The sequence below is a fragment of the Pseudogymnoascus destructans genome (genome assembly GCF_001641265.1).
Source record: "Pseudogymnoascus destructans isolate 20631-21 unplaced genomic scaffold scaffold_9, whole genome shotgun sequence".
In the NCBI taxonomy this organism is placed as follows: domain Eukaryota; kingdom Fungi; phylum Ascomycota; class Leotiomycetes; order Thelebolales; family Thelebolaceae; genus Pseudogymnoascus; species Pseudogymnoascus destructans.
This window is the reverse complement of record NW_020167528.1, coordinates 1,095,419-1,120,674: the sequence shown is the minus strand read 5'-3', so window position 1 is coordinate 1,120,674 and position 25,256 is coordinate 1,095,419. Positions and strand designations below refer to the sequence as shown.

General features: G+C 51.2%; 8 protein-coding genes across 8 annotated transcripts; 5 read left to right on the top strand and 3 right to left on the bottom strand.

The window, feature by feature from the left end:
- Positions 1-42: 42 nt before the first annotated feature.
- ATG18 (autophagy- protein) lies at positions 43-1,948 on the top strand (the record flags this gene model as incomplete). Its single annotated transcript, XM_024468045.1, has 4 exons — positions 43-542; positions 595-752; positions 820-1,838; positions 1,900-1,948. The coding sequence occupies exons 1-4, from the start codon at positions 491-493 to the stop codon at positions 1,946-1,948; spliced, it is 1,278 nt and encodes a 425-aa protein (XP_024324537.1). The 5' UTR covers positions 43-490.
- Positions 1,949-2,182: 234 nt separating this feature from the next.
- On the bottom strand, positions 2,183-5,002 carry ACL1 (citrate synthase). The gene is made up of 3 exons (XM_024468044.1): positions 4,725-5,002; positions 4,114-4,611; positions 2,183-4,056 (listed from the first exon to the last, which is right to left on the bottom strand). Exons 2-3 carry the CDS (start codon positions 4,591-4,593, stop codon positions 2,527-2,529), a joined length of 2,010 nt encoding a protein of 669 aa, XP_024324539.1. The 5' UTR covers positions 4,594-4,611; positions 4,725-5,002; the 3' UTR covers positions 2,183-2,526.
- Positions 5,003-6,086: 1,084 nt separating this feature from the next.
- On the top strand, positions 6,087-9,581 carry ACL2 (glutathione synthetase ATP-binding domain-like protein). Its single transcript, XM_024468043.1, has 3 exons — positions 6,087-6,680; positions 6,913-7,377; positions 7,815-9,581. Exons 2-3 carry the CDS (start codon positions 6,937-6,939, stop codon positions 8,841-8,843), a joined length of 1,470 nt encoding a protein of 489 aa, XP_024324504.1. The 5' UTR covers positions 6,087-6,680; positions 6,913-6,936; the 3' UTR covers positions 8,844-9,581.
- VC83_04409 (uncharacterized protein) lies at positions 9,582-11,632 on the top strand. Its single transcript, XM_024468042.1, has 3 exons — positions 9,582-9,775; positions 9,907-10,419; positions 10,483-11,632. The coding sequence occupies exons 1-3, from the start codon at positions 9,764-9,766 to the stop codon at positions 11,389-11,391; spliced, it is 1,434 nt and encodes a 477-aa protein (XP_024324695.1). The 5' UTR covers positions 9,582-9,763; the 3' UTR covers positions 11,392-11,632.
- A 1,381-nt stretch (positions 11,633-13,013) lies between these two features.
- On the top strand, positions 13,014-18,005 carry RAD15 (DNA-dependent ATPase of the nucleotide excision repair factor 4 complex). The gene is made up of 10 exons (XM_024468040.1): positions 13,014-15,041; positions 15,092-15,132; positions 15,212-15,221; positions 15,276-15,295; positions 15,352-15,483; positions 15,528-15,781; positions 15,833-15,949; positions 15,998-16,328; positions 16,385-16,482; positions 16,541-18,005. Exons 1-10 carry the CDS (start codon positions 15,025-15,027, stop codon positions 17,906-17,908), a joined length of 2,388 nt encoding a protein of 795 aa, XP_024324598.1. The 5' UTR covers positions 13,014-15,024; the 3' UTR covers positions 17,909-18,005.
- Positions 13,045-13,869, bottom strand: VC83_04408 (uncharacterized protein; the record flags this gene model as incomplete). The annotated part of the gene is made up of 1 exon (XM_024468041.1): positions 13,045-13,869. The coding sequence occupies one exon, from the start codon at positions 13,867-13,869 to the stop codon at positions 13,045-13,047; it is 825 nt and encodes a 274-aa protein (XP_024324696.1).
- VC83_04406 (uncharacterized protein) lies at positions 18,006-19,650 on the bottom strand. Its single transcript, XM_024468039.1, has one exon. The coding sequence runs from the start codon at positions 19,571-19,573 to the stop codon at positions 18,101-18,103; it is 1,473 nt and encodes a 490-aa protein (XP_024324699.1). The 5' UTR covers positions 19,574-19,650; the 3' UTR covers positions 18,006-18,100.
- VC83_04405 (uncharacterized protein) lies at positions 19,651-25,192 on the top strand. The gene is made up of 2 exons (XM_024468038.1): positions 19,651-20,045; positions 20,098-25,192. Exons 1-2 carry the CDS (start codon positions 19,864-19,866, stop codon positions 25,040-25,042), a joined length of 5,127 nt encoding a protein of 1,708 aa, XP_024324596.1. The 5' UTR covers positions 19,651-19,863; the 3' UTR covers positions 25,043-25,192.
- The last annotated feature ends 64 nt before the right edge of the window (positions 25,193-25,256 follow it).

The window sequence follows — 25,256 nt, the reverse complement described above, 5'->3', positions numbered from 1 at the left end:
GTGCAGAAGCCGTTTTCTCTGAACGACGATCAGCTCTTGATTCATTACTTATTATGTCATTATATAAGTTACAGATAATTTACCTATATTATATAAAGAGGTTCTATATTTCCTTGCTTCATCAAGCAAATCGTTATTAGTAGTGTTGTCCTGTTAGTCTGGTCCCCTGAAAGACCTTGCAAGACCTTCAGCCACTGGTAGTAACAAGGTGGACCAAAGGCGGGCCGCTGGACCACATCACCGACAAGGAAAGAGGCGCCAGCCAGCTCTTTGACAGCCACAGGGCACCTCAACCTCGGATTCCAAGGGCAACGACTCGGTTCTTTAGGCGTCCGAGATATATTTAGTTACCCAATCCTCGAGCCACTTGTTCTCTCCAACCACAAGACTCGTCCTGGTCGCCGGCAACAAGAGCATTGTTCCGCGCAGGCACTTGCGCCGCTACCCATACAGCTCAACCCTCGAGTAGTGGTGAGATAACCACAAGACGATGACGATGAATTTCGTTACTTTCAACCAGGACTATAGTCGTCTTGCTATTGGTAGGGCAGGTCCGGCTCCCGCAGGTGCAGGTGGCTGATGCTTTGTCGATAGGTACTTCGAAAGGATTCCGAATCTACCATAGCGACCCCGAGTTCCGACCTGCCTTCAAGAGTGATGAAGATAATGTCTCGATTATTGAGATGATGTTCTCGACTTCCCTCGTCGCCCTTGTTTTATCCCCGCGGCGCCTGGTGATACGGAATACAAAAGTTAGTGAGCGCAAATCCTCTTCAGTCTCCCCAACATCACCGAATCTTGGGCTAACTTACCATACAGAGATCCTCGACTATCTGTGAACTCACGTTCCCGTCCGCTGTACTTGCAGTGCGCCTGAATAGAAAACGACTCGTGGTAGTACTCGAAGAGGAAATATACCTCTACGACATCCTAAACATGAACCTTCTCTACACGATCTCAACCTCGCCAAACCCCCACGCACTATGCGCCCTGTCTCCCTCCTCCGACAACTGCTTCCTCGCCTACCCCCTCCCCAAAGCACGCGACGAGCCCGGAGAAAAGCGCCCCGCCCACGCTCCCCCAACCTCCAAATTCGTCCCCCCGATCTCAGGCGAAGTCCTAATCTTCGACACCCTCACCCTCAAAAACATCAACGTCGTCGAAGCCCACCGCGCCCCCCTCTCCTGCATCGCCCTCAGCAACGACGGCACGCGCCTCGCCACCGCCTCCGAGACAGGGACCATCATCCGTGTCTTCTCCGTCCCGAGCGGCGACAAGCTGTACCAGTTCCGCCGGGGCTCCTACCCCTCCACTATCTACAGCATGTCGTTCAACACCTCCTCCACCCTCCTCTGCGTCTCCTCAACCACAGACACAGTCCACATCTTCCGCCTCACCTCTCCCTCTAGCCGCCCTACATCCCCCGGCTCACCAGGCGGCGAACGCATGTCCGGCGGACGCAGCCACGACAGCGCAACCTCCTCCGGCACCTCCCCCGGCTCCGAGGTGCGCACTACGCTCCCAACCCGCAAATCCAGCGGAACCCTCGGCTCCATGTTCCGGCGCACGTCTCAGCTGATGGGCAAGAATGTCGTTGGGGCCATGGGCGGCTACCTTCCGAAGGGGGTGACGGAGATGTGGGAACCAGCGCGGGACTTTGCGTTTATCAAGATCCCGAAGAGTTCGCTGGGGGAGAGCGGGAATGGGCAGATGAGGAGCGTGGTGGCGATGAGTAGTAATTTTCCGCAGGTCATGGTGGTTACGAGTGATGGGGGGTTTTATGTATTTAATATTGATATGGAGGGGGGGGGGGAGGGGGTGCTGGTGAAGCAGTATTCGTAAGTTTTACCCAGGGCGGAAGTAGAGAGTTTGGGGCGTTTTGGACTAATTCATTCACAGGGTTCTGCAGACAAAGGATAAGTTCGAGCAGGGTGTGCTTGATGGATGATTTTTGACGGGAGGGAGTTCGGTGGTAGCTTTGAGATATTGCTAGATCTGGCTGTGGGTTTGGCGGCTAATCCCAAGCGGCGAGGGTATACGGCGCGTTTCCATTACGCTGTTTGGTACTGGGGGGGGGGCGGGTGGCTGGGGAACGCGATAGCTTATATACGTTGTTCAGTGTTAGGTAGGCTGATATGGTTGAGTTAATTATAATATCTCTGCCTGGCAGTTCTGTCGCATTTCATGTTTTGCCAAGTCAAAAGGTATACTCGTACGAGTGGTAAAGCAGCATAACATTACTCGGGTTTTTATTGGACTATACTTCTACAAGGGGGGAGACGATCATTGCACGTTGATCCAAAGTACGAGTAGTCGTCACTCACTGAACGCAAGGTCACACGCAAACAGGCTCAGTGAAGATTGCTCTATAAATTTTATGTTCATTATTTGCATGACCTAATGTCAATGATTTTCAACGTCGATCAACAATATGACCGTGACACACCAGCTAGCATAGCGCGTCAAACTCCCAAGCAGCAAAGATTAGATTACAGCCCCCCCCCCCCATGCCTTCCCTTGGCCCCTCTACATCTGCACCTCAACACGGCCCTCCGAGCCCGGCGCGCCCGACTGCAGCGTAGGGAGGAGGTAGGTGATATCATCCCAAGGATGTCTGTACAGGCCAGTACGCAGCCTCTTCTGATCGAGGTAATGGGCGATGAGACCGATAGAGCGACCGAGGACGAAGAGTCCGTTGAGGACACCCATCTGGAGGTAGTCCTCCGCCTCCTCGGCGCTGAAGGCGCCGCAGTTGCGCATCAGGTCGACGAAGCAGACGGCGACGGCGCCGTCGACGTTGAGGATCAGGTTGTCCTTCTTGGAGGTGGTGACGGACTCGACGGCGAGGGCGTAGTCGAGCATCTTGCAGCTGGGGAAGCGCTTCTTGACAAACTCCTTGACGAGCTCGACGCGGAGATCGGGGTTGTTGCGCGACTTGACCTTGTGCCCGATGCCGGGGATGAGCTTGTTCTGCTTGCGCATGCTGTCGACGAAGTCACGTGGGCTGAGACCCTTGTCGTAGGCCCGGGTGAACTCCTCGGCGGCGCCGTCGAGGGCGCCACCGAAGCGGGAGCCGATGGTGAGGAGACCGGAGACGAGGGCGGAGATGAGGTCCTTGCCGGCACGGGTGGTGATGATGGTGTTCATGGCACCGGAGACGGCGGGGCCGTGGTCGGCAGTCAACATGAGAACCATCTCGAGGAACTTGCTCGCGTAGTCCGGGAGACGGCGACGGAACCAGAGGAGGGACATGACACCGCCGATTCCAATGTCCTCTCTGAAGACATCCGAGATGGGCATTCCGGCGTACAGAAGCTCCTGGCCACGGTCATCGGAGATGGTGGAGATGAAGGCGGCTGGCTTTCGGATCAGGCCAAGCTCTTGCGCCCACGAGTAATCGAGAGGGATCTTGGGCACGATCGGCTCGGCCTTTGGCTTGATGCTGCCGGCCTTGACGAGGGTCTGGTACACAGAGCTGAGGAGTGCGGGCATGTCCTCGAAGGTCTCGGGGACGTGGAAGCCGGCCTCCTTCATGGCCTTGTTCTTGTTGGCAGCGGTCTCGAGCTGCGAGTTGGCGAACGATCCAGCGTGTCCGAACTGAACCTCGGTCTTGAACATGCTCGCGCAGGTTCCGATCGCCCAGGCAACAATTGGCTTGGTGATGGTTCCGTCCTGGACGGCCTCGATGACGCGGTACTCCTCGATTCCACCAACCTCACCCAGCAATAAGAGGATCTTGCAGTCTGGGTCGGCTTGGTATCGGAGGAGATGGTCGATAAATGTCGTGCCGGGGTATCTGTCACCACCAATGGCAACACCCTCGTAGACACCATCGGTTGTGTTACAGATGATGTTGTTCAACTCGTTGGACATGCCTCCGGACTTGGAGACGTATCCGACGGAGCCAGGGCGGTAGAGCTTGGACGCCACGATGTTGTCCATCATGCCACCAGTGTTGCCGATCTTGAATGCTCCGGGCTTGATTCCACCAACAGTGGCCGGGCCAATGATGGTGATACCCTTCTTCTTCGCAACGTGTAGGATCTCGCGTGCACGCTGTTACAATTAGCTAATGCCGTGTGATTGCGAGGGGGTTTTTTCGATCATGCTTACCCTCTCTGGGACACCCTCGGCGATAATGGCAATGGACCTAATTTGAGGATACTCCATGAGCTCCATGGTGGACTGGTACACGCTGCGCGACGAAGCAAAGTTGACAACGGTATCGACGTCAGCGTGCTTGGCCATCGCCTTGTCTACGCTCTGGTAAACAGGGAGGAGGGTCTCGCTGGTTCCCCAGTACATCTTGCTGACGAACTGTCCACCGAAAGTGTAGATGATACCCGCAACGGATGGTGTGGAGCGCTTGCAGATGAAGTCGAAATCGAGCATGCCCTGCACGGCTCTTGGCTGCAGACCGTACACGAAGCATCGCGTCTTGTTGTGGAAGAGAGCGTGCTCAGCACGAGGGCTCAAAGGCCGGCTGGGAGCAGCGAAGCGGCGGATGTTGTCGTTGGCATTGCCCGCGCCCGGTCCGGTCGCGGGAGAGGCAGAACCAGCACCGGTTGTGCCACTTGGGATAGCGGAAGGCATGGCGGGAGGTTCGGGGTTCTGGAGCGATTTGAGGGTTAGAAATGGGACAATTGACGGTACGGTTGTGGGAGAGAGGTGGAGCGGGGGGGGGGTTGTGGGAGGATGAAAGGGCGAGTGGTTCAAGTGCTCACAAGAAATGGTTGGGGGAAAGGAGCTTCAACAATGAGCTTCGTGAGCGATTGGTGTGCGACAGGAATTGAGGATTGTAATTATGGTGGATATGGGAGGAGGAAGGTGATGATGGAGAAGAGAGGAGGGTAGGAAGTGGGAAGGATTGGAAGGTGAGTACAAGCCAAAGGAGAGGAGAGTTGTGTTGAGGAGGCGCCAGAACCTTTTCTTGGGAGAGGTTTTTGAAGATTGAGACGGGGTTGGTAGTGGTGGTGGTGGTGGTGGTGTCTTGGCCCCGCTGGTATGTGGTGGGTTGGGGGGGTTATGTGGTGGGTTGGGGGGGTTATGTGGTGGGTTGGGGGGATAGGCGGTGGGTTGGGGGGTGGGTTGGGGGGGTAGGCGGTCGGTGGATGTGGATGGTTGTTGGGTTGGACAAGTACAGGTTTTGTGAAAGATGTACTCGAGTACAGTGTTGTTGGCGTAGGGCACGGTAGAGTCGGTTGGGGTAGAAGTACTCGGAGTAGTAGTGTAGTCCGTAGATGCGATGAACAGTACTGTAGTGTAGTGTACGGTGGGGTGGGGTGGGGTGCTGAGGCGTACTGTCGTACTGTCGTACTGTGGGGTGGAGTTATAGCTATAAGCAGCTATAAGCAGCTATAAGCAGCTATAAGCAGCTATAACCAGCTATACCCAACTATAACCAGCTATAACCAGCTATACCCAACTATAACCAGCTATACCAACTATAACCAGCTATACCAACTATACAGCATAATAGCATCGTAATCCCACCGCAGACCGTACAGAATGTACAGAATGTACATTGTACATTCTGTACGGGGGAATAACTGCATGGGGCCGTACGGAGCATACACGGTGGTATACATGGGGTACGTACGTAGTGCTGGTCGTGGTACTCGAGTAAGCGTGGCCGGACAATAAGGTCGCGGCGATGGATGGTGGATGGGCGATGGTTGGGACGGATTTGCATGGGATGGGCGATGGTTGGGACGGGACCTTGCAGGGTGGGATGGGCGGTGGGAGTGGGAGGGAGGATGGGCGGTGGGAGGATGGATGGGCGGTGGGAGGATGGGCGGTGGGCGGTGGGCGGTGGGCGGTGGGCGGTGGGCGGTGGGCGGATGGCCGGTGGGCCGTGGGCGGGCGGTGGGAGGATGGCCGTGGGCCGTGGGCCGTGGGCGGATGGTGGGCGGATGGCCGTGGGCGGATGGCCGGTGGGATGGCTCATCCCACCCTCGGGCCATTCCTCATTGGTCGATTTAGCTCCTCGCTTGGCCTCTGTTGGCTCTGTGTTGACTGGTCACCACCTCCCCACCTCCCCACCTCCCCACCTCCCCACCTCCCCACCTCCCCACCCCCCTCCCCACCACCAACTCACCATCCAACTCCTCACCCTTCAATAGCTCGAGACTCGAAGAGATCACAACGACAACACCACCAAACGAACCAAAACGAGAAATCAAAACGACTCATAATACGGAGTAGAACGACTAATAATAAAACGACTAATACAAAAATACGAGTTGAGGGGGATAAACACAACTCCCAAAGACACTGACGAAGAGAGAGACTTACCGCCCTGGGATGCACAAAAATTCCCCCCCAAATACTCGCGTACCCTGGACATGTATCCCCCTACTGTACCGTTAGCTGTAGGCTTATACTGTAGCTGGATGTGTGAACCGCCCGCCAAACCCACCCCCCTCATCAATTTATTTTTGTTCCTCTTCCATCACCACAACACAACCCACCAGCTTCCACACCCTCCTCTCGTCCAATTCCACTCCACCACTCCACCACTGTTCCTATTTCCTCTTCCCTTTTCCCTCTTCCCTCTTCCCTCTTCATCCCTCAAACTCCTCACGCCCTCTCAATAACCCATATCAACTGAATTGTCGCCTTTCCGCTGCACAAGTACAATTCTTCGTAGCTGTCGCTTGATCGCAGGTTTTCAATTTTTGGTGAGTTACCTCCAGAGCTTGCGAGCTCGTTCCCCCCCGCCGCTGCCCTCAACGTCGAAGACTCCTGATTCCCCCAAACGTCGTGTGACCTGTGTTTTTCGCGACTGTGGCTATGGCCGGGGTACCACCGCAAACGAAGCTAAGACCTTGGGGATCAATCCACCGACGTTGAAATGCTCGCGGATGTGCCAATTGTCGCGCGGTGACAGAGACTAACTAACAAGCTGCACAGTCGCCGATTCCGACATAACCCACAATGTCTGCCAAAGCGATCCTCGAAGCTGATGGCAAGGCCATTCTCAACTACCACCTCACCCGCGCCGCCGTCATCAAGCCATCCCCTCTCCCGAAATCTACCACACACAACCCTCCCTCGAAACTCGCCTCGCTCTACTTCCCAGCAGACGCAGAGGTTTCGGCGATTCTCGACCAGGCCGAGGTTTCGTTCCCATGGCTGCTACAGCCAGGCGCCAAATTTGTCGCCAAGCCAGATCAGCTCATCAAGCGTCGCGGCAAGAGCGGTCTGCTCGCCCTGAACAAGACATGGTCTGAGGCGAAGGCATGGATCCAAGAGCGTGCCGGAAAGCCCCAAAAGGTCGAGTCCGTTGTCGGTGTCTTGAGGCAGTTCTTGGTTGAGCCATTCGTGCCTCACCCAGACGGAACCGAATATTATATCAACATCAACTCTGTTCGCGAGGTACGTTCAAAAATTTCCATGGCGATTGATAGAAATCCAGAGTGCGGCTTGAACCCGTGAACTTTGTGACAAGTATCATGGAGTTCTGTGCCGAGTTGCAAGATCGGCATAACAATTGCCAAAATGCAAATATATGCGTCAAGCGACTGTATATCAAAACAAGTGAGTTGAAAATGCACTGCACGAAGGAAAAGTTTGGGGACGGCCCTTTTAATGAATTTTGGGTTGGCTATCGGCTCAGTCTTCGGACGAACGGCGGCTAGAGAAGGAGGTGCTCCGCACACCCACCAACCAACAAACACAACGCTCTGAGCCTGCATATTCTCGGCCGTCCTAGCCCATGCCTACTATCTCCCATGCATACTGTTATCTTCATTTTGAATATACCTCGTTTTATTTTATATCGTTAAACTCTACTAACGTATTTGATTTCACAGGGCGACTGGATCCTTTTCACTCACGAGGGTGGTGTTGATGTTGGCGACGTTGATGAGAAGGCCGAGAAGCTTCTCATTCCCGTGGACCTGAAGGAATACCCATCGAACGAGGAGATTGCTGCTACTCTCTTGTCGAAGGTGCCAAAGGGAATCCATAACGTTCTCGTCGACTTCATCACCAGACTCTACGCCGTCTACGTTGACTGCCAATTCACATACCTCGAAATCAACCCATTGGTTGCCATCCCAAATGAGGATGCCACCTCCGCCGATGTGTTCTTCCTGGATCTGGCTGCCAAGCTCGACCAGACTGCTGAGTTCGAGTGCGGTGCCAAGTGGGCTGCTGCACGCTCGCCAGCTGCTCTTGGCATGGCCGCTGTCAAGGCGGCCGATGGTCGCGTTAACATTGACGCTGGCCCACCAATGGAGTTCCCAGCGCCTTTCGGCCGTGAGCTGACCAAGGAGGAGGCATACATCGCCGAGCTCGACGCGAAAACTGGTGCTTCGCTGAAGCTGACCGTCCTTAACCCCACCGGCAGAGTCTGGACTCTTGTCGCTGGTGGTGGTGCGTCCGTCGTCTACGCCGACGCTATCGCCAGCTCGGGTTTCTCTGAGGAGCTCGCCAACTACGGCGAATACTCCGGAGCGCCCACCGAGTCGCAGACTTACCACTACGCCCGCACTGTCCTGGACCTTATGCTCCGCGCCCCTCCCACCGACGCGGGCAAGGTCCTCTTCATTGGCGGCGGTATTGCCAACTTCACCAACGTCGCCTCCACATTCAAGGGTGTCATCAAGGCCATCCGCGAGTATGCACCAAGCATCATTGAGCACAAGGTTAAGATCTGGGTTAGACGTGCCGGACCCAACTACCAGGAGGGACTGAAGAACATCAAGGCTGTCGGCCAGGAGCTGAAGCTCGACATGCACGTCTACGGACCGGACATGCACGTCAGCGGCATCGTGCCTTTGGCGCTTGTGCCGGGCCGCTTCGAGGCCAGCGACGTGAAGGAGTTTGGCGCTGCCTAGAGCTCAGGTTTTGGGGATTAACAGTAATAAATGTACTTGAAAAAATTGTCCCATGTTGGACCATGGGTCTGCATGTGGGGGATATTTGCTCTGATGGGGCGCCTGCAATAGATACTTCCTAATGATAAAGACGATGTGAGATCTGTACTGTCTCGAGTTCTTTCTGCCACAGGAGCAGTTGGGGCCTTTTTTGAGATTTAAATTACGTGTTTCGAGGAATGTGCCGCAATTCTGACATCTGTTAAATGACGGTGAGCCACTTGTCGATCGATGAACCACACCACCAGACGCTCTAGCATGGTCTAGTCGGGGAGATCCTACAGTAGCTGCCATGCCGCTCTTTTTGTTCTTTTCTTCTGTGGTACGGTAGTTACGGAGATGATGATGATGCAAAACGTGCCCGAGTATAGAACTTCAAGATGAGATGCTGCTGGTTGGAAGTACTGTATGATACACCTCCTCGTCTCTAGCTACTCGTATTCAGCCGTGCAGCCGTACGTACAGCAGCCAACAGCCAGCTACAAAATAGCTTCAATAGTCAGATATGACAACAGAGAACACCAAGACAACGTTACGAGCCTCGTGCATCGTGAGATTAAAGTAAATGGGGAAAGGACCCTGAGGTTGTCAAAACTGTCAACTACGAGGTACAAGGGCGGGCGCCGCGGGCAGAAACAGACGCGCCAGCCGCCTGCAAGAGTCCTGGTATTTACTAACGTATCTCACCCATATCCCCCCCCGCGAATATCGACTTCGTCGCACCTTTTGTCATTCACGAACTGAAACAACCACGCTCATTTTTATCTCTTCCTTCAGAGGCCCACTCTTTTTGCCTCTTATCTTGTGATCGCGCGGTCTATTGTGTTTTGTTGCAGCATCGGCGATTATTTCATACCCAAATTAATAACGGAATAACAGCCATGAAACGCGCTGTAAGTGAACCCTTTGAACCACCCGCGACAGCGGTCAACCCATGCGATTCGTGTGTCACAGGTCTGCCTCACCGCGGGCTGGATTTTGGGTGAAGACATGGTGAGTACGCGTGCTGACATTGAATCACCAGTCCCAAGTTGCGCTTCTGGCTCTCTGCGCCCAGGCTGCGACTGCTGTCACCCCGCTCATCGTCAAGGGGACCGACTTTGTCAACTCTGTTTCGGGCCAGCGATTCCAGGTCATCGGAGCTGCGTACCAGCCCGGCGGAGAGGCGGGTTACAAGCCTGAGTCAGGACAGGACCCTCTCAGCAATGCGGAAACGTGCTTGAGGGATGCTGCTCTGCTCCAGAGAATTGGCGTTAACACTATTCGCGTGTACAACTTGTCTCCGGATATCAACCACGATGAGTGCGCATCGATCTTTAACATTGCTGGCATCTATATGATGATCGATGTCAACTCCCCTAGGCCGAATGAGGCCCTGAGTAGAGAGGCACCGTGGGAAAGCTACAACCATGATTACCTGGAGCAGACCTTCAAGGTCGTGGAGGCCTTCAAGAACTTCCCCAACACTCTGCTGTTCTTCTCAGCAAACGAAGTCATCAACGATGTGCCAACCGCCATTACCGTGCCATACATCAGAGTGAGTAGCGCCCCCCCCCCCCTCTCCTTGATTCTACTAGTCCGACACTGACATCAAATGAAGGCTGTTACCCGTGATCTCAAGCAATACATCAAGCTCCACTCGGACCGCCCCATCCCAGTCGGCTACTCCGCCGCTGATGTCCGTGAGGTCCTCATTGACACCTTCAACTACATGCAGTGCAGCTTGACCGGAGACGCCACAGATGACTCCATCACCGATGTCTTTGCTCTCAACAGTTACTCCTGGTGCGGCCCTGCCACTTTTACCGAGGCCGGCTACAACACCCTCGTGGACATGTTCAAGAAGAGCAGCGTCCCAGTATTCATGTCCGAGTACGGCTGCAGAGAGATCCGTCCCCGCATCTTCGACGAGACCGCCGCGCTCTACAGCTCCAAGATGAGCCCCTATTTCAGCGGTGGCGTCGTCTACGAGTACACCCAGGAAAAGAACGACTTCGGCCTGGTAGTCCTGAACTCGGATGGCTCCGCAAAACTCAAGGTCGACTACGATAACTTCCAAGGCCAGCTCGCCAAGCTCAACATCACCGAGCTCCAGAGCACCTCCTCCTCGGCCGCCGCAGCGCCCTTCCCCAAGTGCGTGTCCTCCCTCATCAAGGACAAGGGGTACCCTAACGACTTCACCAAGATCCCCAGCCCACCCAACGACGGCCTCGCGGCGCTCATCAAGGCCGGTGTCAAGAGCCCTAAGAACGGAAAACTCGTCACCATCGACAACTTGAAGGTTAAGCAGGTCGTCAAGAACAGCGATGATACCGTCATCACGGGCCTCGAGGTCAGGCGCCTCACGGACGGAAACGTGCCTACTCCTATCGCGACCACCGGATCCCCTGCCGCTACTGGCGCCACTGCGGCGCCGCACGAGACTAGCAGCGCGGCAGTTGGGACGGCGCAGGTTGGAGGGTTTGGATTCGTGATTAGCTCGGTCTTGGCTGCGCTGTATCTTATCTGAGTTCGAAACGGGGTTGCTCGTAGACAGATGGGCTTCTTTTTGTATATAGTTTCTTGTTACTTCTTGGGCAGCACGTTTGGCTCGTCTGATATCTTCATAGCTGGCTATTGGACCTTCAATTGTAATTCTGTTTTATGATCACGTTTCTACGTTTCTTTAGCGATTGAATGTCTATTTAGATGGTGCATATATGCCATTTCTCTTTAGTACGATACTTGCTCTCACTTAGATATGCGGCTGCTGTTCTGTATAAATCTTTATATTTCTAATAACACTGTGTCCGCCATCCTGGCGCTAACACACGAAGGAACCTAAACTGGGCCAGCCTCGTAATAACGATGGCGGGGATTACTATCCAACACGTATCCATCCCAGGCATACTCACGCCACCTCATGTTCAACACGGCTGACTGGCCGGAGACTCGTATCAAAGCACCGTATCCAAGCCTCTACCTCTACCTCCCCGCATGCATCGTATACCTGTTCTAAGAGCGCCTCATCGTTCGCCCATCCACCATCCACTCCACCCCTCTAACACTCGCGCCCCTTGCCCACCCCCCCCACCACATCCCTACCCCATCCTCCCCCAGTATCCCCACCTCCACCAAATCGACCAGCAGCCAAAAACCTCCGCACCTCCCTATCCAGCAGCTCCTCTTTCCGCTCGCACTCTGGACAGCTGCTCGGGTGCGGCTTGAGCGCGTTGCGACGCTGGCAGGGGAGGGAGGGGGTGCTGCAGGGGAGGAGGGGGGCGCTGATGTGCGCGCAGTGGAGGTGGAGGGTGTGTGTTGTTTTGCACATGGTGGTGGTGTGTTGTGTTGTTTGTCAGTGCAGGAGGTTGTGCTGGTGCCTCAAGATGTGTGTTGGTTGTCGGTGTAGGACGTTGTGCTGGTGCCTCGAGGTGTATGTGATGCCTTGCGTTTTGTATGGTTGTTTGATGAGGGACTCGGTGGTTTGGTGGGAGGGTGAAGGTGAATGCGGGCTGTTATATAGGCGTTGAATGTGGTGTGACGAGGGGGATAAAGGCATTGTTTGGTGGTCGAAGGTGAGTTCTGTGGTATGGAAGGCAGTGGGTAGATAGTTCTGGAGGTTGGTGAGTTTGGGGGGTTCTTTGTTTGTGAGACTTGGTTTGAGGCCAGCACCTTCGGGATGTTTAGATGAGTCACTATTAGAGCTTCGAAAGAGAGTGGACTTTGAAGCGGTATAAGCTAGCTATTTTCCGTCTTCTCTCAAGGACCGCCATCGAAGACGGTTATTTTGCACATGGAACACACCAAGCACATCACATGCTCGCTTTTCAGACAAAGGTTCTAATAGAAAAAACGATACTGTCTCAATTAGTACAAATCAAATCCGCTGTAGTGTCCAATCTGCCAGTATTGATATATGCATCTCATATAAAACTGCTGAAACAAGTAACCGCGGCTACTCTCTAAAAAGCACTCATGATAAGGCCGTAAAATCCGCTATACGTACATCGCGCTAAATCAAAGGGATGTTGTCTCTTTGTCCCCGCATCGCTTAAATCAGCCCTGCGGCAAGTATGGGTTGTGATCTTCAAACTGATAAGTTAAATTGCTTGGAACATCCGTCGTCTTTGTGTCTATATCACTCATTTGTCAGCCTGACTCTCTACACTTAGATTGGGCTTTATTACCTTCCAAGAGTATCCTTCCGCGAGAAGAACCTGCCACAGTATTCGCACTGGTGGCTCTTCTCCTTTATATGCACCGATTGATGGTGCCGCTGCAAATCCGTCTTCCGCCGAAACCTCTTCATGCAATCAGGCAATGGGCAAATAAACGGATGGACTCGATCCGCATCATGTGTTTCCATGTGGGCTCGATAGTTATAGCTCCGATTGAACAGCTTGCCACAGCCGTCCACTGTGCACTCATAGTTGCCGTCCTCGCGTGTCGTCACTATCCGGGGGCGCTTTTCTTGGCTCGGGGTTGTGCGGGAGCTTCCAGCATTTGTGCTGCTGGATCCCAGCACTACGCCCTCTGCCCCGGAGTCATAGCTTAGACTGGAATCTGCACCAGTAAAGCTTGACCCCGTGGGTGGCACGGGGGACAGCCAATCCTCTGTATCCAATACATTATCCAAGACATATGGGTTAGATGGCTGGCACGAAGATAGATCGACTAGCCCAGGGTCCCAATGGACAGAGCTATCCATCATTTGACTACTGCCAGACTCATTGTAGGTACCGTCAGGTGGGTAATATTGTGGGCCTGACAATGGAAATGGAATCTGTCCTGGGGATGTAGCTAGGTTTGACGGGACAACATCCATCGAATAAGGGTTATAGCTCTGTGGTAGTGCATAATCGGCGACCTGCCGGGGTGAATTCAAATCGGTGAAGGCAGACGCAGTTGATTGCTGAGGATAGGGAGACGTGAACGACGAGCCCGCAAATGCATAGTCGCCAGTCGGGCTTCCGAAAGGTTCATGATCCGATATGGTCATTGATTGCATGCTTGTATTTGCATCATTGCATGACTGTTGGCTAGGAGGCAAATATCCCCGCTGAAAATCATGGTATGACGGACTCGGGGACCGTGTATGTGAAGGCCTACTCATGTTGACGGTAGCACTGGTGGTGTTTTGATAGAGAGCCGGTGAGTCAACCGGCCCAGGCAGAGGTTGATATCTTTGAGAATATCCGCGGAGATGTGACAACTTGAAGATAAAAATGAAAATATATGAAAGTATTTTGCATCTGGATAGAAGTGATTGTACCAAGAAGTGTCAATCCGAGAAACGAAATGGGAATACTTACACTTATATAACATCTAGCCAAAGGCAAGTGGATGTCGGAGAAGCAATATAAACAACATTAGCCTCTTAATAATAACATCGTCGAGGGTTGTTGGACACTGAATAGGCATGGTGGAAGAGCAGTTCAGGGCCCAACGTGGCTGTCTGCCTAACTCTGCCTTGGCCGGCCCCGGTGAATCTCGATCTATTTTCAGGGCGACAAGCGCTTCTTTTCACGATAATTGTCCAGGCCAAAGTCTATGAAGACACATTGCCAAGGCAGTGAATAAGGATGGCACCTCCTGTAGTTTTGGCGCAGGCATCAGTGAGGTAATTGCACATGTCCATCAGGTGTACCTAGAAAGAACTATTGACACGTCTCGAGATGCGGCAACTGCGACGGCGGAATTCGCCCTCAGTTAGGCATGACTCGTCTTTTGGGTCCATTGGGATACATAACTGTAGATATTCCAGCACAATTGTCGTTTTCTCCCTGCATTGAGCAATACTGTCACGGGATATCACCCAAAGCATTTTTCAGCCACAATCGCCCTAATCGCCCTAATCGCCCCCAACTTCAATCGTGTCTGCCTGATAAACAGAAAAAGGTTCTATATCGGGAAATGGTAGAGTTATAGAGAGTACAGTATGTATTTGAGACACTGGAGATACAATCCATAGGTTTGCGGTGTTTGTTGGTGGAGTCACAATTATAATTAAGGTGGGTAAGTCGAGTGACTGCAAGTGCTCAGGCACCACACCTCGTCTCGTGCTCTGGAGCATAAGAGCCAAACTTCCTGACCAAAAAACGCGACCTTCACGTTCCATGCACTTCAACCTAGCATAATATCAACACTTCCATTTGTCTCCAAAATGAAGTTCAACATAGAGTAACTCTTTCCCTGAGCCCTCTGAGTTTTCTTTGACTAATTACAGCTAGTGACCTTCCAGTCCTCTTCCCATATCCAAGAATCTACCCAGGTAAGCATCCCTCCTCAGCTCCCACCCTGATATCCGGGCTGTGCGTGTAGTGAGTGAACTTTAGCTAACTCTGACTCAGAGCAATATGCGTATGCCATTATACCTCTCTATTTTTGACACTCCGCTGACTCCTTCGTTTGCAGATACATGTGCGATCTCAAGAGTCCGTTACCTGCTCAACTCTCATGGATGCAGCTTGACTAACGGTCTACGCAACAGGGACCCTCGATGCTGGGGGTCATTGCGTCTTGGAGATGCCCTCGGGGACCGGAAAAACGGTCTCTCTCCTTTCGTTGATCGTGGCATACCAACAGTACTATCCCGAGCACCGCAAGCTGATATACTGTTCACGTGAGTGAAGCATAGTGGATTGAGATATAAGCTAATGGCCGTAGGCACAATGTCCGAGATCGAGAAGGCCCTTGCAGAGTTGAAAGCCCTCATGAACTATAGGACTGAACAGCTTGGTCGCGTGGAGGAATTTAGAGGCCTTGGTCTGACAAGTAGGAAGAACCTCTGTTTGCATCCTTCCGTGAAGCGGGAGAAGAGCGGAGCAATTGTCGATGCTCGCTGCCGGAGCCTTACGGCCGGGTTTGTGAAAGACAAGAAAGAGAATGGCGAGGACGTCGAACTTTGCACATACCACGAGGTACTATGATCAAGACGCACGATATCTATTGAAGCGCTGCTAACAGATTAGAACCTGGACCTACTTGAGCCGCATGATCTGATACCAAATGGCGTGTGGACGTTGGATGGCATTATGCGGTACGGCGAGGAGCACAAGCAATGCCCATATTTCACATCGCGGCGAATGGTATGTTCCTGGCGCTCGGGGTCCACCTCGTGGTCCTAATTTCTATAGATGCCATTTTGCAACGTCATAATCTACTCGTACCATTACCTTCTCGACCCAAAGATCGCAGAACGTGTGTCGAAAGAGCTTTCGAAAGACTGCATTGTAGTCTTTGACGAAGCTCACAACATCGACAACGTCTGTATTGAGTCTTTGAGTACGGATATTACTGAGGACTCATTACGAAAGGCTACGAGGGGAGCACAGAATCTAGAAACCAAGATTTGCGAAATTAAGGACACTGATGCGGAGAAACTTCAGAATGAATATGCGAAACTGGTCGAGGGGCTTCGTGAAGCAGATGAAGCTCGGGAAGAGGATACGTTCATGTCAAATCCAGGTGAGTATTCCAACCAGCATACATATTGAAATTGTTGTGCTTACTTCAACCGACAGCTTTGCCAGATGACCTGCTCAAAGAAGCGGTCCCGGGAAATATTCGTCGAGCCGAACATTTTGTTGCATTTTTGAAGCGTTTTGTGGAATACTTGAAGGTAGTCATGCGCCAATACTAGGTCTGGTGCCTGGACGCTAATCTTGGTGCTTCTGCAGACACGGATGAGAGTTCGACAAGTAATTTCCGAAACACCCTTGTCCTTCCTAGCACATCTCAAGGAGACAACATTCATCGAAAGAAAGCCCCTTCGGTTTTGTGCGGAGAGGTTGACCTCGCTCGTTCGGACGTTGGAATTGACAAACATTGAAGATTACCAACCTCTTCAACAAGTTGCTACGTTCGCTACACTGGTTGCAACATATGAGAAAGGATTTCTTCTCATACTTGAGCCATATGAGTCAGATACAGCGGAGGTGCCAAATCCTGTTCTGCATTTTACATGTCTTGATGCTGCAATCGCAATCAAGCCGGTCTTTGACAGATTCAGCTCAGTGATTATCACATCAGGGACATTATCTCCGCTAGAGATGTATCCCAAAATGCTCAACTTCACAACAGTTGTGCAGGAAACATATCAGATGACACTCGCACGGCGATCATTCTTGCCAATGATTGTGACCCGCGGCAGTGACCAGGTGGCTATATCTTCTGGCTTTCAAGTTCGCAACGAGCCCAGCGTAGTAAGGAACTACGGTAACTTACTTACCGAATTTTCCAAAATCACGCCTGATGGTATGGTGGTCTTCTTTCCATCATACCTCTACATGGAGTCGATCATCAGCATGTGGCAGGGGATGGGAATTTTGGACGAGGTTTGGAAATACAAGCTTATCCTTGTCGAGACGCCCGATGCCCAAGAGACATCTTTGGCGCTTGAGACTTATCGGACCGCTTGCTGCAACGGGCGCGGGGCCATCCTTCTCTGTGTAGCTCGTGGTAAGGTTTCCGAAGGTATCGATTTTGACCATCAATATGGTAGAACGGTGTTGTGTATTGGCGTTCCTTTCCAATATACAGAGTCTCGAATTCTCAAGGCAAGACTCGAATTTCTGCGGGAGACATACCGCATCCGAGAGAACGATTTCCTATCTTTCGATGCAATGCGTCATGCGTCTCAGTGCCTGGGCCGTGTACTGAGAGGTAAAGACGATTACGGGATAATGGTTCTCGCTGATCGTCGATTTATGAAAAAGAGGGCGCAACTTCCAAGTTGGATCAACAACGCCGTGATGGATTCGGACACGAATCTCAGTATCGACATGGCCGTTAGTAGTGCCAAGAAATTCTTAAAGAATATTGCTCAGCCGTTCAAGCAAGAGGATCACGAAGGCATCAGTACTTGGAGCGTAACCGATTTACGGAAGCACCAAGAGAAGGAGGACGAAGAGAAGATCCGAGAGTTGCAGGGTGGTGCAACATTGGAAAACTTACGACACGGCAATGAACAAGACGTGATCATGGGCGATGAGTATGGTATGGATGATGAGGAGTTTGAGGCCGGCATGATGGAATTAGATGGATAATAAAAGGAGCGATTGCAATTCCGGTGTTTGGGGAAACATATGCGAATGGGTGGATGGGTTCCCACAACAGCAACTTGGCAACAGGTATAACTAGAATGGTTCATAAAGCATGGCGTATTAATTCTTTAGTTACTCTCGGAGTAGGACCCGAATACTAATTTCTGGGGTATAAATTGTTACAATATCTACATCTCAAGGCATTGTCTTCGCTTGAGTCCACATGTTTTCCATCTTCGACCTAGTCAATGCCTCCCGTGCTGTTGCATCTGTTTCGCAAACTTTACTTCCCCATTTGCGAAATGCTCTTGCTTTTTCTTCGCCCTCGAATACCAGTGTGCAGCTGTTCAAACTCATGTCTTTTAGTGCCCCTTTCTCGTCCTCTCCCTTCAGCCAGTCCACCAATTCTTCTTGATGCGTTTCCTTCGCTCTTGTCGGGGAGCTTTCCGTCCAATCAATTCGGGACAGCATCAGTTTCTTATATTGCCTGATGCTGTGTTCTCCACCTTCCACAATGACCAGGTTGAATCTCGGGTTCATGATGCATATTCCTGTAAGAGCGTATTGCTCTGCATTTTTGGCAATCTTGAATCGATGGCTACCATTTGCCAAACTGTTGATCTTGAAAACCATAATGTGAATACCTTTAGCGGCATCCTTCTCCTGGTTCAACGCCAATTTTTCGAGCTTTTGCTCTTTCGTGAGTTTTCGGTCTTCGTTCGTATCCAAATGCTTCGTGTGCCGCTCCGCAATTTCTCTGTTGACCCGCGCCTCGACTGCAGTTGGATCTTTGACAGCCTCTTCACCAAGAACACGCATGAGGTTCCCTTTCTTAACCTTTGGAGGAGGTGCAGGCTCAAGACCCAGTCTAATCTTTGCTTGTTGCTCCTTAAGATCAACCATGCGACGTTGCCGCCGTAATTTGGCCTGCTCCTTCGCTGTTAGGAACATAGGCTTTGGTGCCGGCACATTTTTCTCCTGCGGAGGTTCAAGGAGAACCGGGTGTTGTATGTAGTGTGTTATAATGGAATCGGATGTGTCTAGCTTGAGTCTCTTCGGGTCGTCAATGTGCGTATAGTCTTTGCCATCCACCAAGCCTTCATCCCACCATTCGACATCAGGAGGTGCCTCGACGAGATAGTTCTTTTCTGTGTCTAAATCTTCATCGATTCCAATTTTCCGTGACGACTCTGCGATCCGCTTTTTCATCGCCTCCAAGGCGGCCTGACGTCGGAGTGCATTTGCCTGCTGGATATATTTCCCTTTTTGGTTGAACACAAGCTGTCGTGAATGCCTGTTCTTGAGTGTTGCTGTCTGTCCGCCCAAGCTGTTATCAAAGTATGGATTGTTGCGGATATCTTCTGGTGACGGCCCTGACAAATCGAGTTGTTTTTTGCCTTTCGCAGACTGTTTCTCCAGAGGTCGTGCGTTGCCTATGCTCGTCGCAAACTTTGGCGCGACAGTCTTCGAGGGCTTCCACTGTCCATGATCTTCCAGTGCAGGATGTAAACCAACATTTAGACCTCCTTTCGCTTTGCTATTCCCAACTGCTGCGGCGACTCGAGCCTTCAAAGAGGCAAGCTTGTCTGATGCTGATTCTGGCTTCTGGACTCGGCTGCCAGAGTCATGTCGAGGGCCCAGTACTGGAGAACCCTTTCCATGGTCCATGATAAGGTCACCTTCCTTTGAAGATGTGAACGACCTTATTTTATAAATATTGATATGGGTGAGTTAGAGTTGTGGCCAAAAAGTTGTGATTGTGACGCGTTGTGGCAGATCTTGGGGTCGTAGTTGGGGTCAACTAGTCACGTGGGTAAATTTCTGCCAGCACTATTTGCTCACCGCCTAATGACCACGGACTTTTTTGGGACATTTCAAGTACTTGCGCCGTTAATTTTTTTGATCTCAATGCACGTACCGCCCCAGATGTTCTGTGTCAATTCTACAGCAGAGTGATAATGAATATCTCGCAACCGGTCTCATCTGCCATTGGCAGTGTTGACTTTGCGTTTCTTTCTCAAGATGAGATTAAACGTCTGTCAGTAAAGGCCATACAAAACACGACAACCTTCGACACTCTTTTGAATCCAGTTCCAGGTGGATTGTACGACCCTGCTCTTGGAGCTTGGGGTGATATACAGTAAGATATGCTACTCTATAATACTTCTTGTTTTTGACTAATTTCCAAATAGATGTACGACATGTCACCTTGGTGCCCTGTCCTGTCCTGGCCATGTCGGCCATATAACTCTCCCAGTTCCCGTTTACCATCCAACTTTCATGGATCAACTCCTACGGTTACTGCGCGCCAAATGCGCATATTGCCACCATTTTAAAATGTCCCGAAAAGATGTGAATCTATACCATTACAAACTCCGCTTGATCCAGGCCGGCCTACTTAGTGCCGCTGAAGAATTAGACAACATAGACATTGTCGCAAAGAAAGCGGCAGCTGTGGAGCAAGAAGACGAAAGCAGCGACTCTGGCGACGATAATGGGGTGGAGACCACCATAAAGCAACGACTCACGTTTTTGAAGAAGTCGATCCGGGAAGCAAAAGCAACGCCCTGGGATTGGAAGCTCGAGAAGAATGAAAGTGTTGCGGAAGCTCGGCGAGAGGTTATTAAAAGTTTCCTCAAGTCCATCACAGTCTCCAAAACATGCGCAAACTGCAGGGCCATTTCCAATGGATTTCGCAAAGATCGATTCATCAAGATATTTGAGAAGCCCATGTCTGCGAAAGACGAAGCTAAGAACGCCCAACAAAATCTTAAGATAGTCAATGCTATGCGCATTGTGTCCAAAGACGCTGGATATGCAAAGAAGTCCAACGGATATGCGTCGGATGAAGGCATCGCCGATATAGATCTTTCGTCAAACGAAGAGGACGAAGGCGAGGGACATACTCTCGATGTCGCTGGAGGCCTTGCCTCGAGAGAGCGTTCAACATCAGGAACCACAGCCATCTCCAAACAGAAGCCATCCACCACAGGAGCTGAACGATACGTCAATCCTATGGAAGTAAGGGCGAGCTTGACACTGCTCTTCGAGAAGGAACAAGAAATATTGTCATTGGTTTATGCTTCTAGATCGTCATCGAAGAAAGCAGCCGTTGTCACATCCGAATTCTTTTTCTTGCAAACTCTTCTTGTTCCGCCAAACAAGTATCGACCAGAAGCGCGGACCGGAGCTGGGGAGATTGCTGAGGCTCAACAGAATGCTTTATATAAGCAGATCCTGACCGCAGGTCATATGACAGCTCAAATATCGAAAGAATTAGACAACCCTGCTTTAGCCGACACCAAATACCGGAGAAGAGACTTCTCAGATCTTCAAGAATCGTGGGTGAAGCTTCAGGATAGCGTCAATTCCTTGATAGACCGAGATAGGAACCCGATCCAGGGCGCTGCTGGTAAGAAAAACGAAGACGGTATCAAGCAAAAGCTTGAAAAGAAAGAAGGATTGTTCCGCAAGAACATGATGGGAAAACGTGTCAACTTCGCTGCCAGAAGTGTCATTTCTCCCGATCCCAACATCGAGACCAATGAAATCGGTGTTCCACCTGTTTTCGCAAGAAAGCTTACATATCCCGAACCTGTCACGAGCCATAATTTCAAGGAGCTACAGCAAGCCGTAATTAATGGAGCAGACAAGTGGCCTGGTGCAGCTGCTATTGAGAATGAGAATGGACAAGTAATCAACCTACGAACGAAGACTCCAGATGAACGGCAAAGTTTAGCAAACCAGCTTCTAGCTTCATCTGGTATTGGCGCCAATGGGGCACGGAACAAGAAAGTTCATCGTCATCTCACCAACGGAGATGTCGTTCTCATGAACCGTCAGCCCACTCTCCATAAGCCTTCTATCATGGGACATCGTGCGAGAGTTCTCCCTGGCGAAAAGACGATTCGTATGCACTATGCCAATTGCAATACCTACAACGCTGATTTTGACGGTGATGAGATGAACATGCATTTCCCCCAAAATGAGGTTGCGCGAGCTGAAGCTCTCCAAATCGCCGACACTGATCACCAGTATCTTGCCGCAACGGCCGGAAAACCGCTACGCGGTCTTATTCAGGACCATATTTCAGTATCGGTCTGGATGACGAACCGTGATACTTTTTTCGATCGAGCAACCTATCAGCAACTGGTTTACAATTGCCTTCGTCCCGAGAGCGGCCACATTATTGGCGAACGTATCGAGACTGTTCCTCCAGCCATAATCAAGCCATTCCCACAGTGGACTGGAAAACAAATCATCACTACAATTCTGAAGAATATTACGCCGCTAGGATACACTTCCCTCAACCTTATTAGCAAATCCCAAGTTCCTGCTGATCGCTGGGGGCCAAAGTCTGAGGAAGGCCAGGTTTTGTTCCAGGATGGAGAATTGATCACTGGCATTCTCGACAAGTCACAACTAGGACCTAGTGGTGGTGGCTTAATTCATTCGTTGCATGAAGCGCATGGACCGACAGTTGCCGGGAAAATGCTCAGCATACTCGGGCGACTTCTCACCAAATTTCTTCACATTCGAGCATTTTCTTGTGGTATGGAAGATCTTCTATTGACCTCCGAGGGTGAAAAAACTAGGCGGGAAAAGCTCAAGGATGTCCACTTAATCGGATTAGAAGTAGCCGCCAAGTATGTGACATTGGAGGATCGGAAACCGACAGCCAATGACCCTGAACTACGAAACCGACTCGAAGATGTTTTGAGAGATGACACTAAACAGGAAGGCCTTGATGTGATGATGAACGGTAGTTCCAACAAGCTATCGTCAGAAATTACGAAAGCATGTTTGCCACATGGGTTGGTGAAACAGTTTCCGAAGAACCAAATGCAGAATATGACCGTGTCAGGAGCAAAGGGCAGCGCCGTCAATGCCAACCTTATTTCATGCAATCTGGGGCAGCAAGTTTTGGAAGGTCGCAGGGTTCCAGTTATGGTCTCCGGGAAATCATTACCTTGCTTCAAGCCATTCGAAACCAACGTGCGAGCTGGCGGGTATATTGCAAATCGATTCTTGACAGGTATAAGGCCTCAAGAGTATTACTTCCACGCCATGGCCGGAAGAGAAGGACTTATTGATACGGCAGTCAAAACCTCCAGATCTGGATATCTTCAGCGCTGTCTCATCAAGGGTATGGAGGGACTGAAAGTCGAATACGATACATCCGTTCGCGACTCCGACGGTTCTATGGTTCAGTTTTTGTACGGCGAGGATGGACTCGATGTTACCAAAACGAAGCATCTAACGGACTTCAAGTTCTTATTGCAAAACATAGAATCTGTCGTGGCCCAAATGAAACTCGGAGACGACCTTGAAGTTATTGGAGAGCACCAAGAGAAAATCCAGAAGATGATGAAACGCGGCATAAAGACAGCAAAGGCAAACACCGCTGATGTGTCCGATCCCGTCTTGGCTCATTATCACCCAGGCAGGCACTTATACTCAACCTCGGAGAGTTTCAACCGTTCATTGAGTAGCTATATCAAGGAAAACCCAGATGGCCTCATCAAGTCAAAGGGCAACCCAAATGCGTACAGTAAAAAGGAACTAGGACCTATTCTGAACGTAAAGTATCTGAAATCGGTTGTTGAGCCCGGAGAGGCCGTTGGAATTGTCGCTGGCCAATCTATTGGCGAGCCTTCTACGCAGATGACACTCAACACCTTCCATTTAGCTGGTCATTCGGCAAAGAATGTCACTCTCGGTATCCCACGTCTTCGAGAAATCGTCATGACCGCAAGTAACAATATTTCTACCCCATCTATGACCCTTCAAGTCAACGAGGAGATGACGGAAGAGGCTGGCCAAAAGTTTGCTAAGGGCATAAGTAAACTCTCATTGGCGGAGGTGCTCGATGAGGCTTCAGTCAGTGAGCGAATCGGCAGAGGAACTTCACAGTCTCGGGCAAAAATCTACGACATAAACTTAAAGTTTTTCCCCCCACAGGAATACAAAGACACCTATGCCATAGATGTGGCCGACGTCATTTCTACATTGGAGAAGAAATTTGTTCCAAAGCTGCAGTCTCTTGCGAGAAAAGCTCTTGGAAAGAAGAAGAGCGAAAAGAAGTTGAAGTCTGCTGCCAATACAGCTGCCGTCCCAGAAATTGGCAAGTCTGTTGGAGTCATTGAAGAGGCTAGGCCTGAGGGTGAAAAGGCACCTCGCGATGAGGACGATGAGGATGAGGATGATGACGGCGATGCTACGAATGCCAAGCAAAAGGCCAACCGTGGACAGGCCGTCTCTTATGGTGCCAACGACGAAGAGGACGATGCGGTTCAAACCCAGATGGAAAGGGAGGCATCACCCGAAGACGAGGATGACGGAGATGACGAGGGGTTCCAGGGCGGGTCGCGCGGTTCAAGATTGGGCAACGACGAGGACTACGAGAACGACGAAGAAGAAACAGGCGCCGCCGACCAGGCCCTCTCTGATGACCGCCAATCAAGGGTCATGTCCAAAAATGCAGATGTATCTCGGTTCCGATGTGATGAGGGTGGCTCGTGGTGTAAGGTCACGCTCGAGTATGATGCCAGTTCGCCAAAGGTCCTCATGCTGAATATTCTTGAGGGCGCTCTCCACGCGTCGTTGATTCAGCAAATTTCCGGGCTTGATACGTGTACATATGTAGCTGCGAAGGGTTCTGATGCCGCTGTTGTCTATGCCTCTGGAGTTAACCTCAAGGCTATGCAGATGTACAGCGACTACATCAACCCGAACAAGATCTCGACTAACGACATTGCTGCGATGCTAGAGCACTACGGTGTTGAAGCCTGCCGAGCAACAATTATTCAAGAACTGTCTGGGGTCTTCGGAGGCCACGGTATCGCCGTGGACAACCGTCATCTGAACCTCATTGCTGATTTTATGACGAGGGGCGGTGGCTTCAGTCCTTTCAATCGCAATGGCCTGAAGGGCAGTGTCAGTCCTTTCTTGAAGATGAGCTTTGAGACGACTATTGGGTTCCTCAAGGACGCCGTAATGGACGGTGACTGGGATGATCTGAGAAGCCCCAGCGCGAGAATAGTGATTGGGAGAACTAGCAAAGTTGGGACTGGAGCCTTTGATGTTTTGACAAAGGTCCCCGTTGACAGCGACACCGACCATGTGATGTCAAGTTGAGGTATTACTCGTGCCACTTGGGCTACTTAGATCATTAATTTTGGCGCAAAGGAGTGGGCAGTTATTACGGGCAGGTTATTGATGGTTTTTGCAAGTGATTGGAAAAATAGAAGCTGTGTATGTAGAAACGAGAAGACGATTTATTCGGAGATATGCACTGTGAGACTGACGATGAATTTGATAAATTAATTTACTTCTGTCAGAAATATATTTC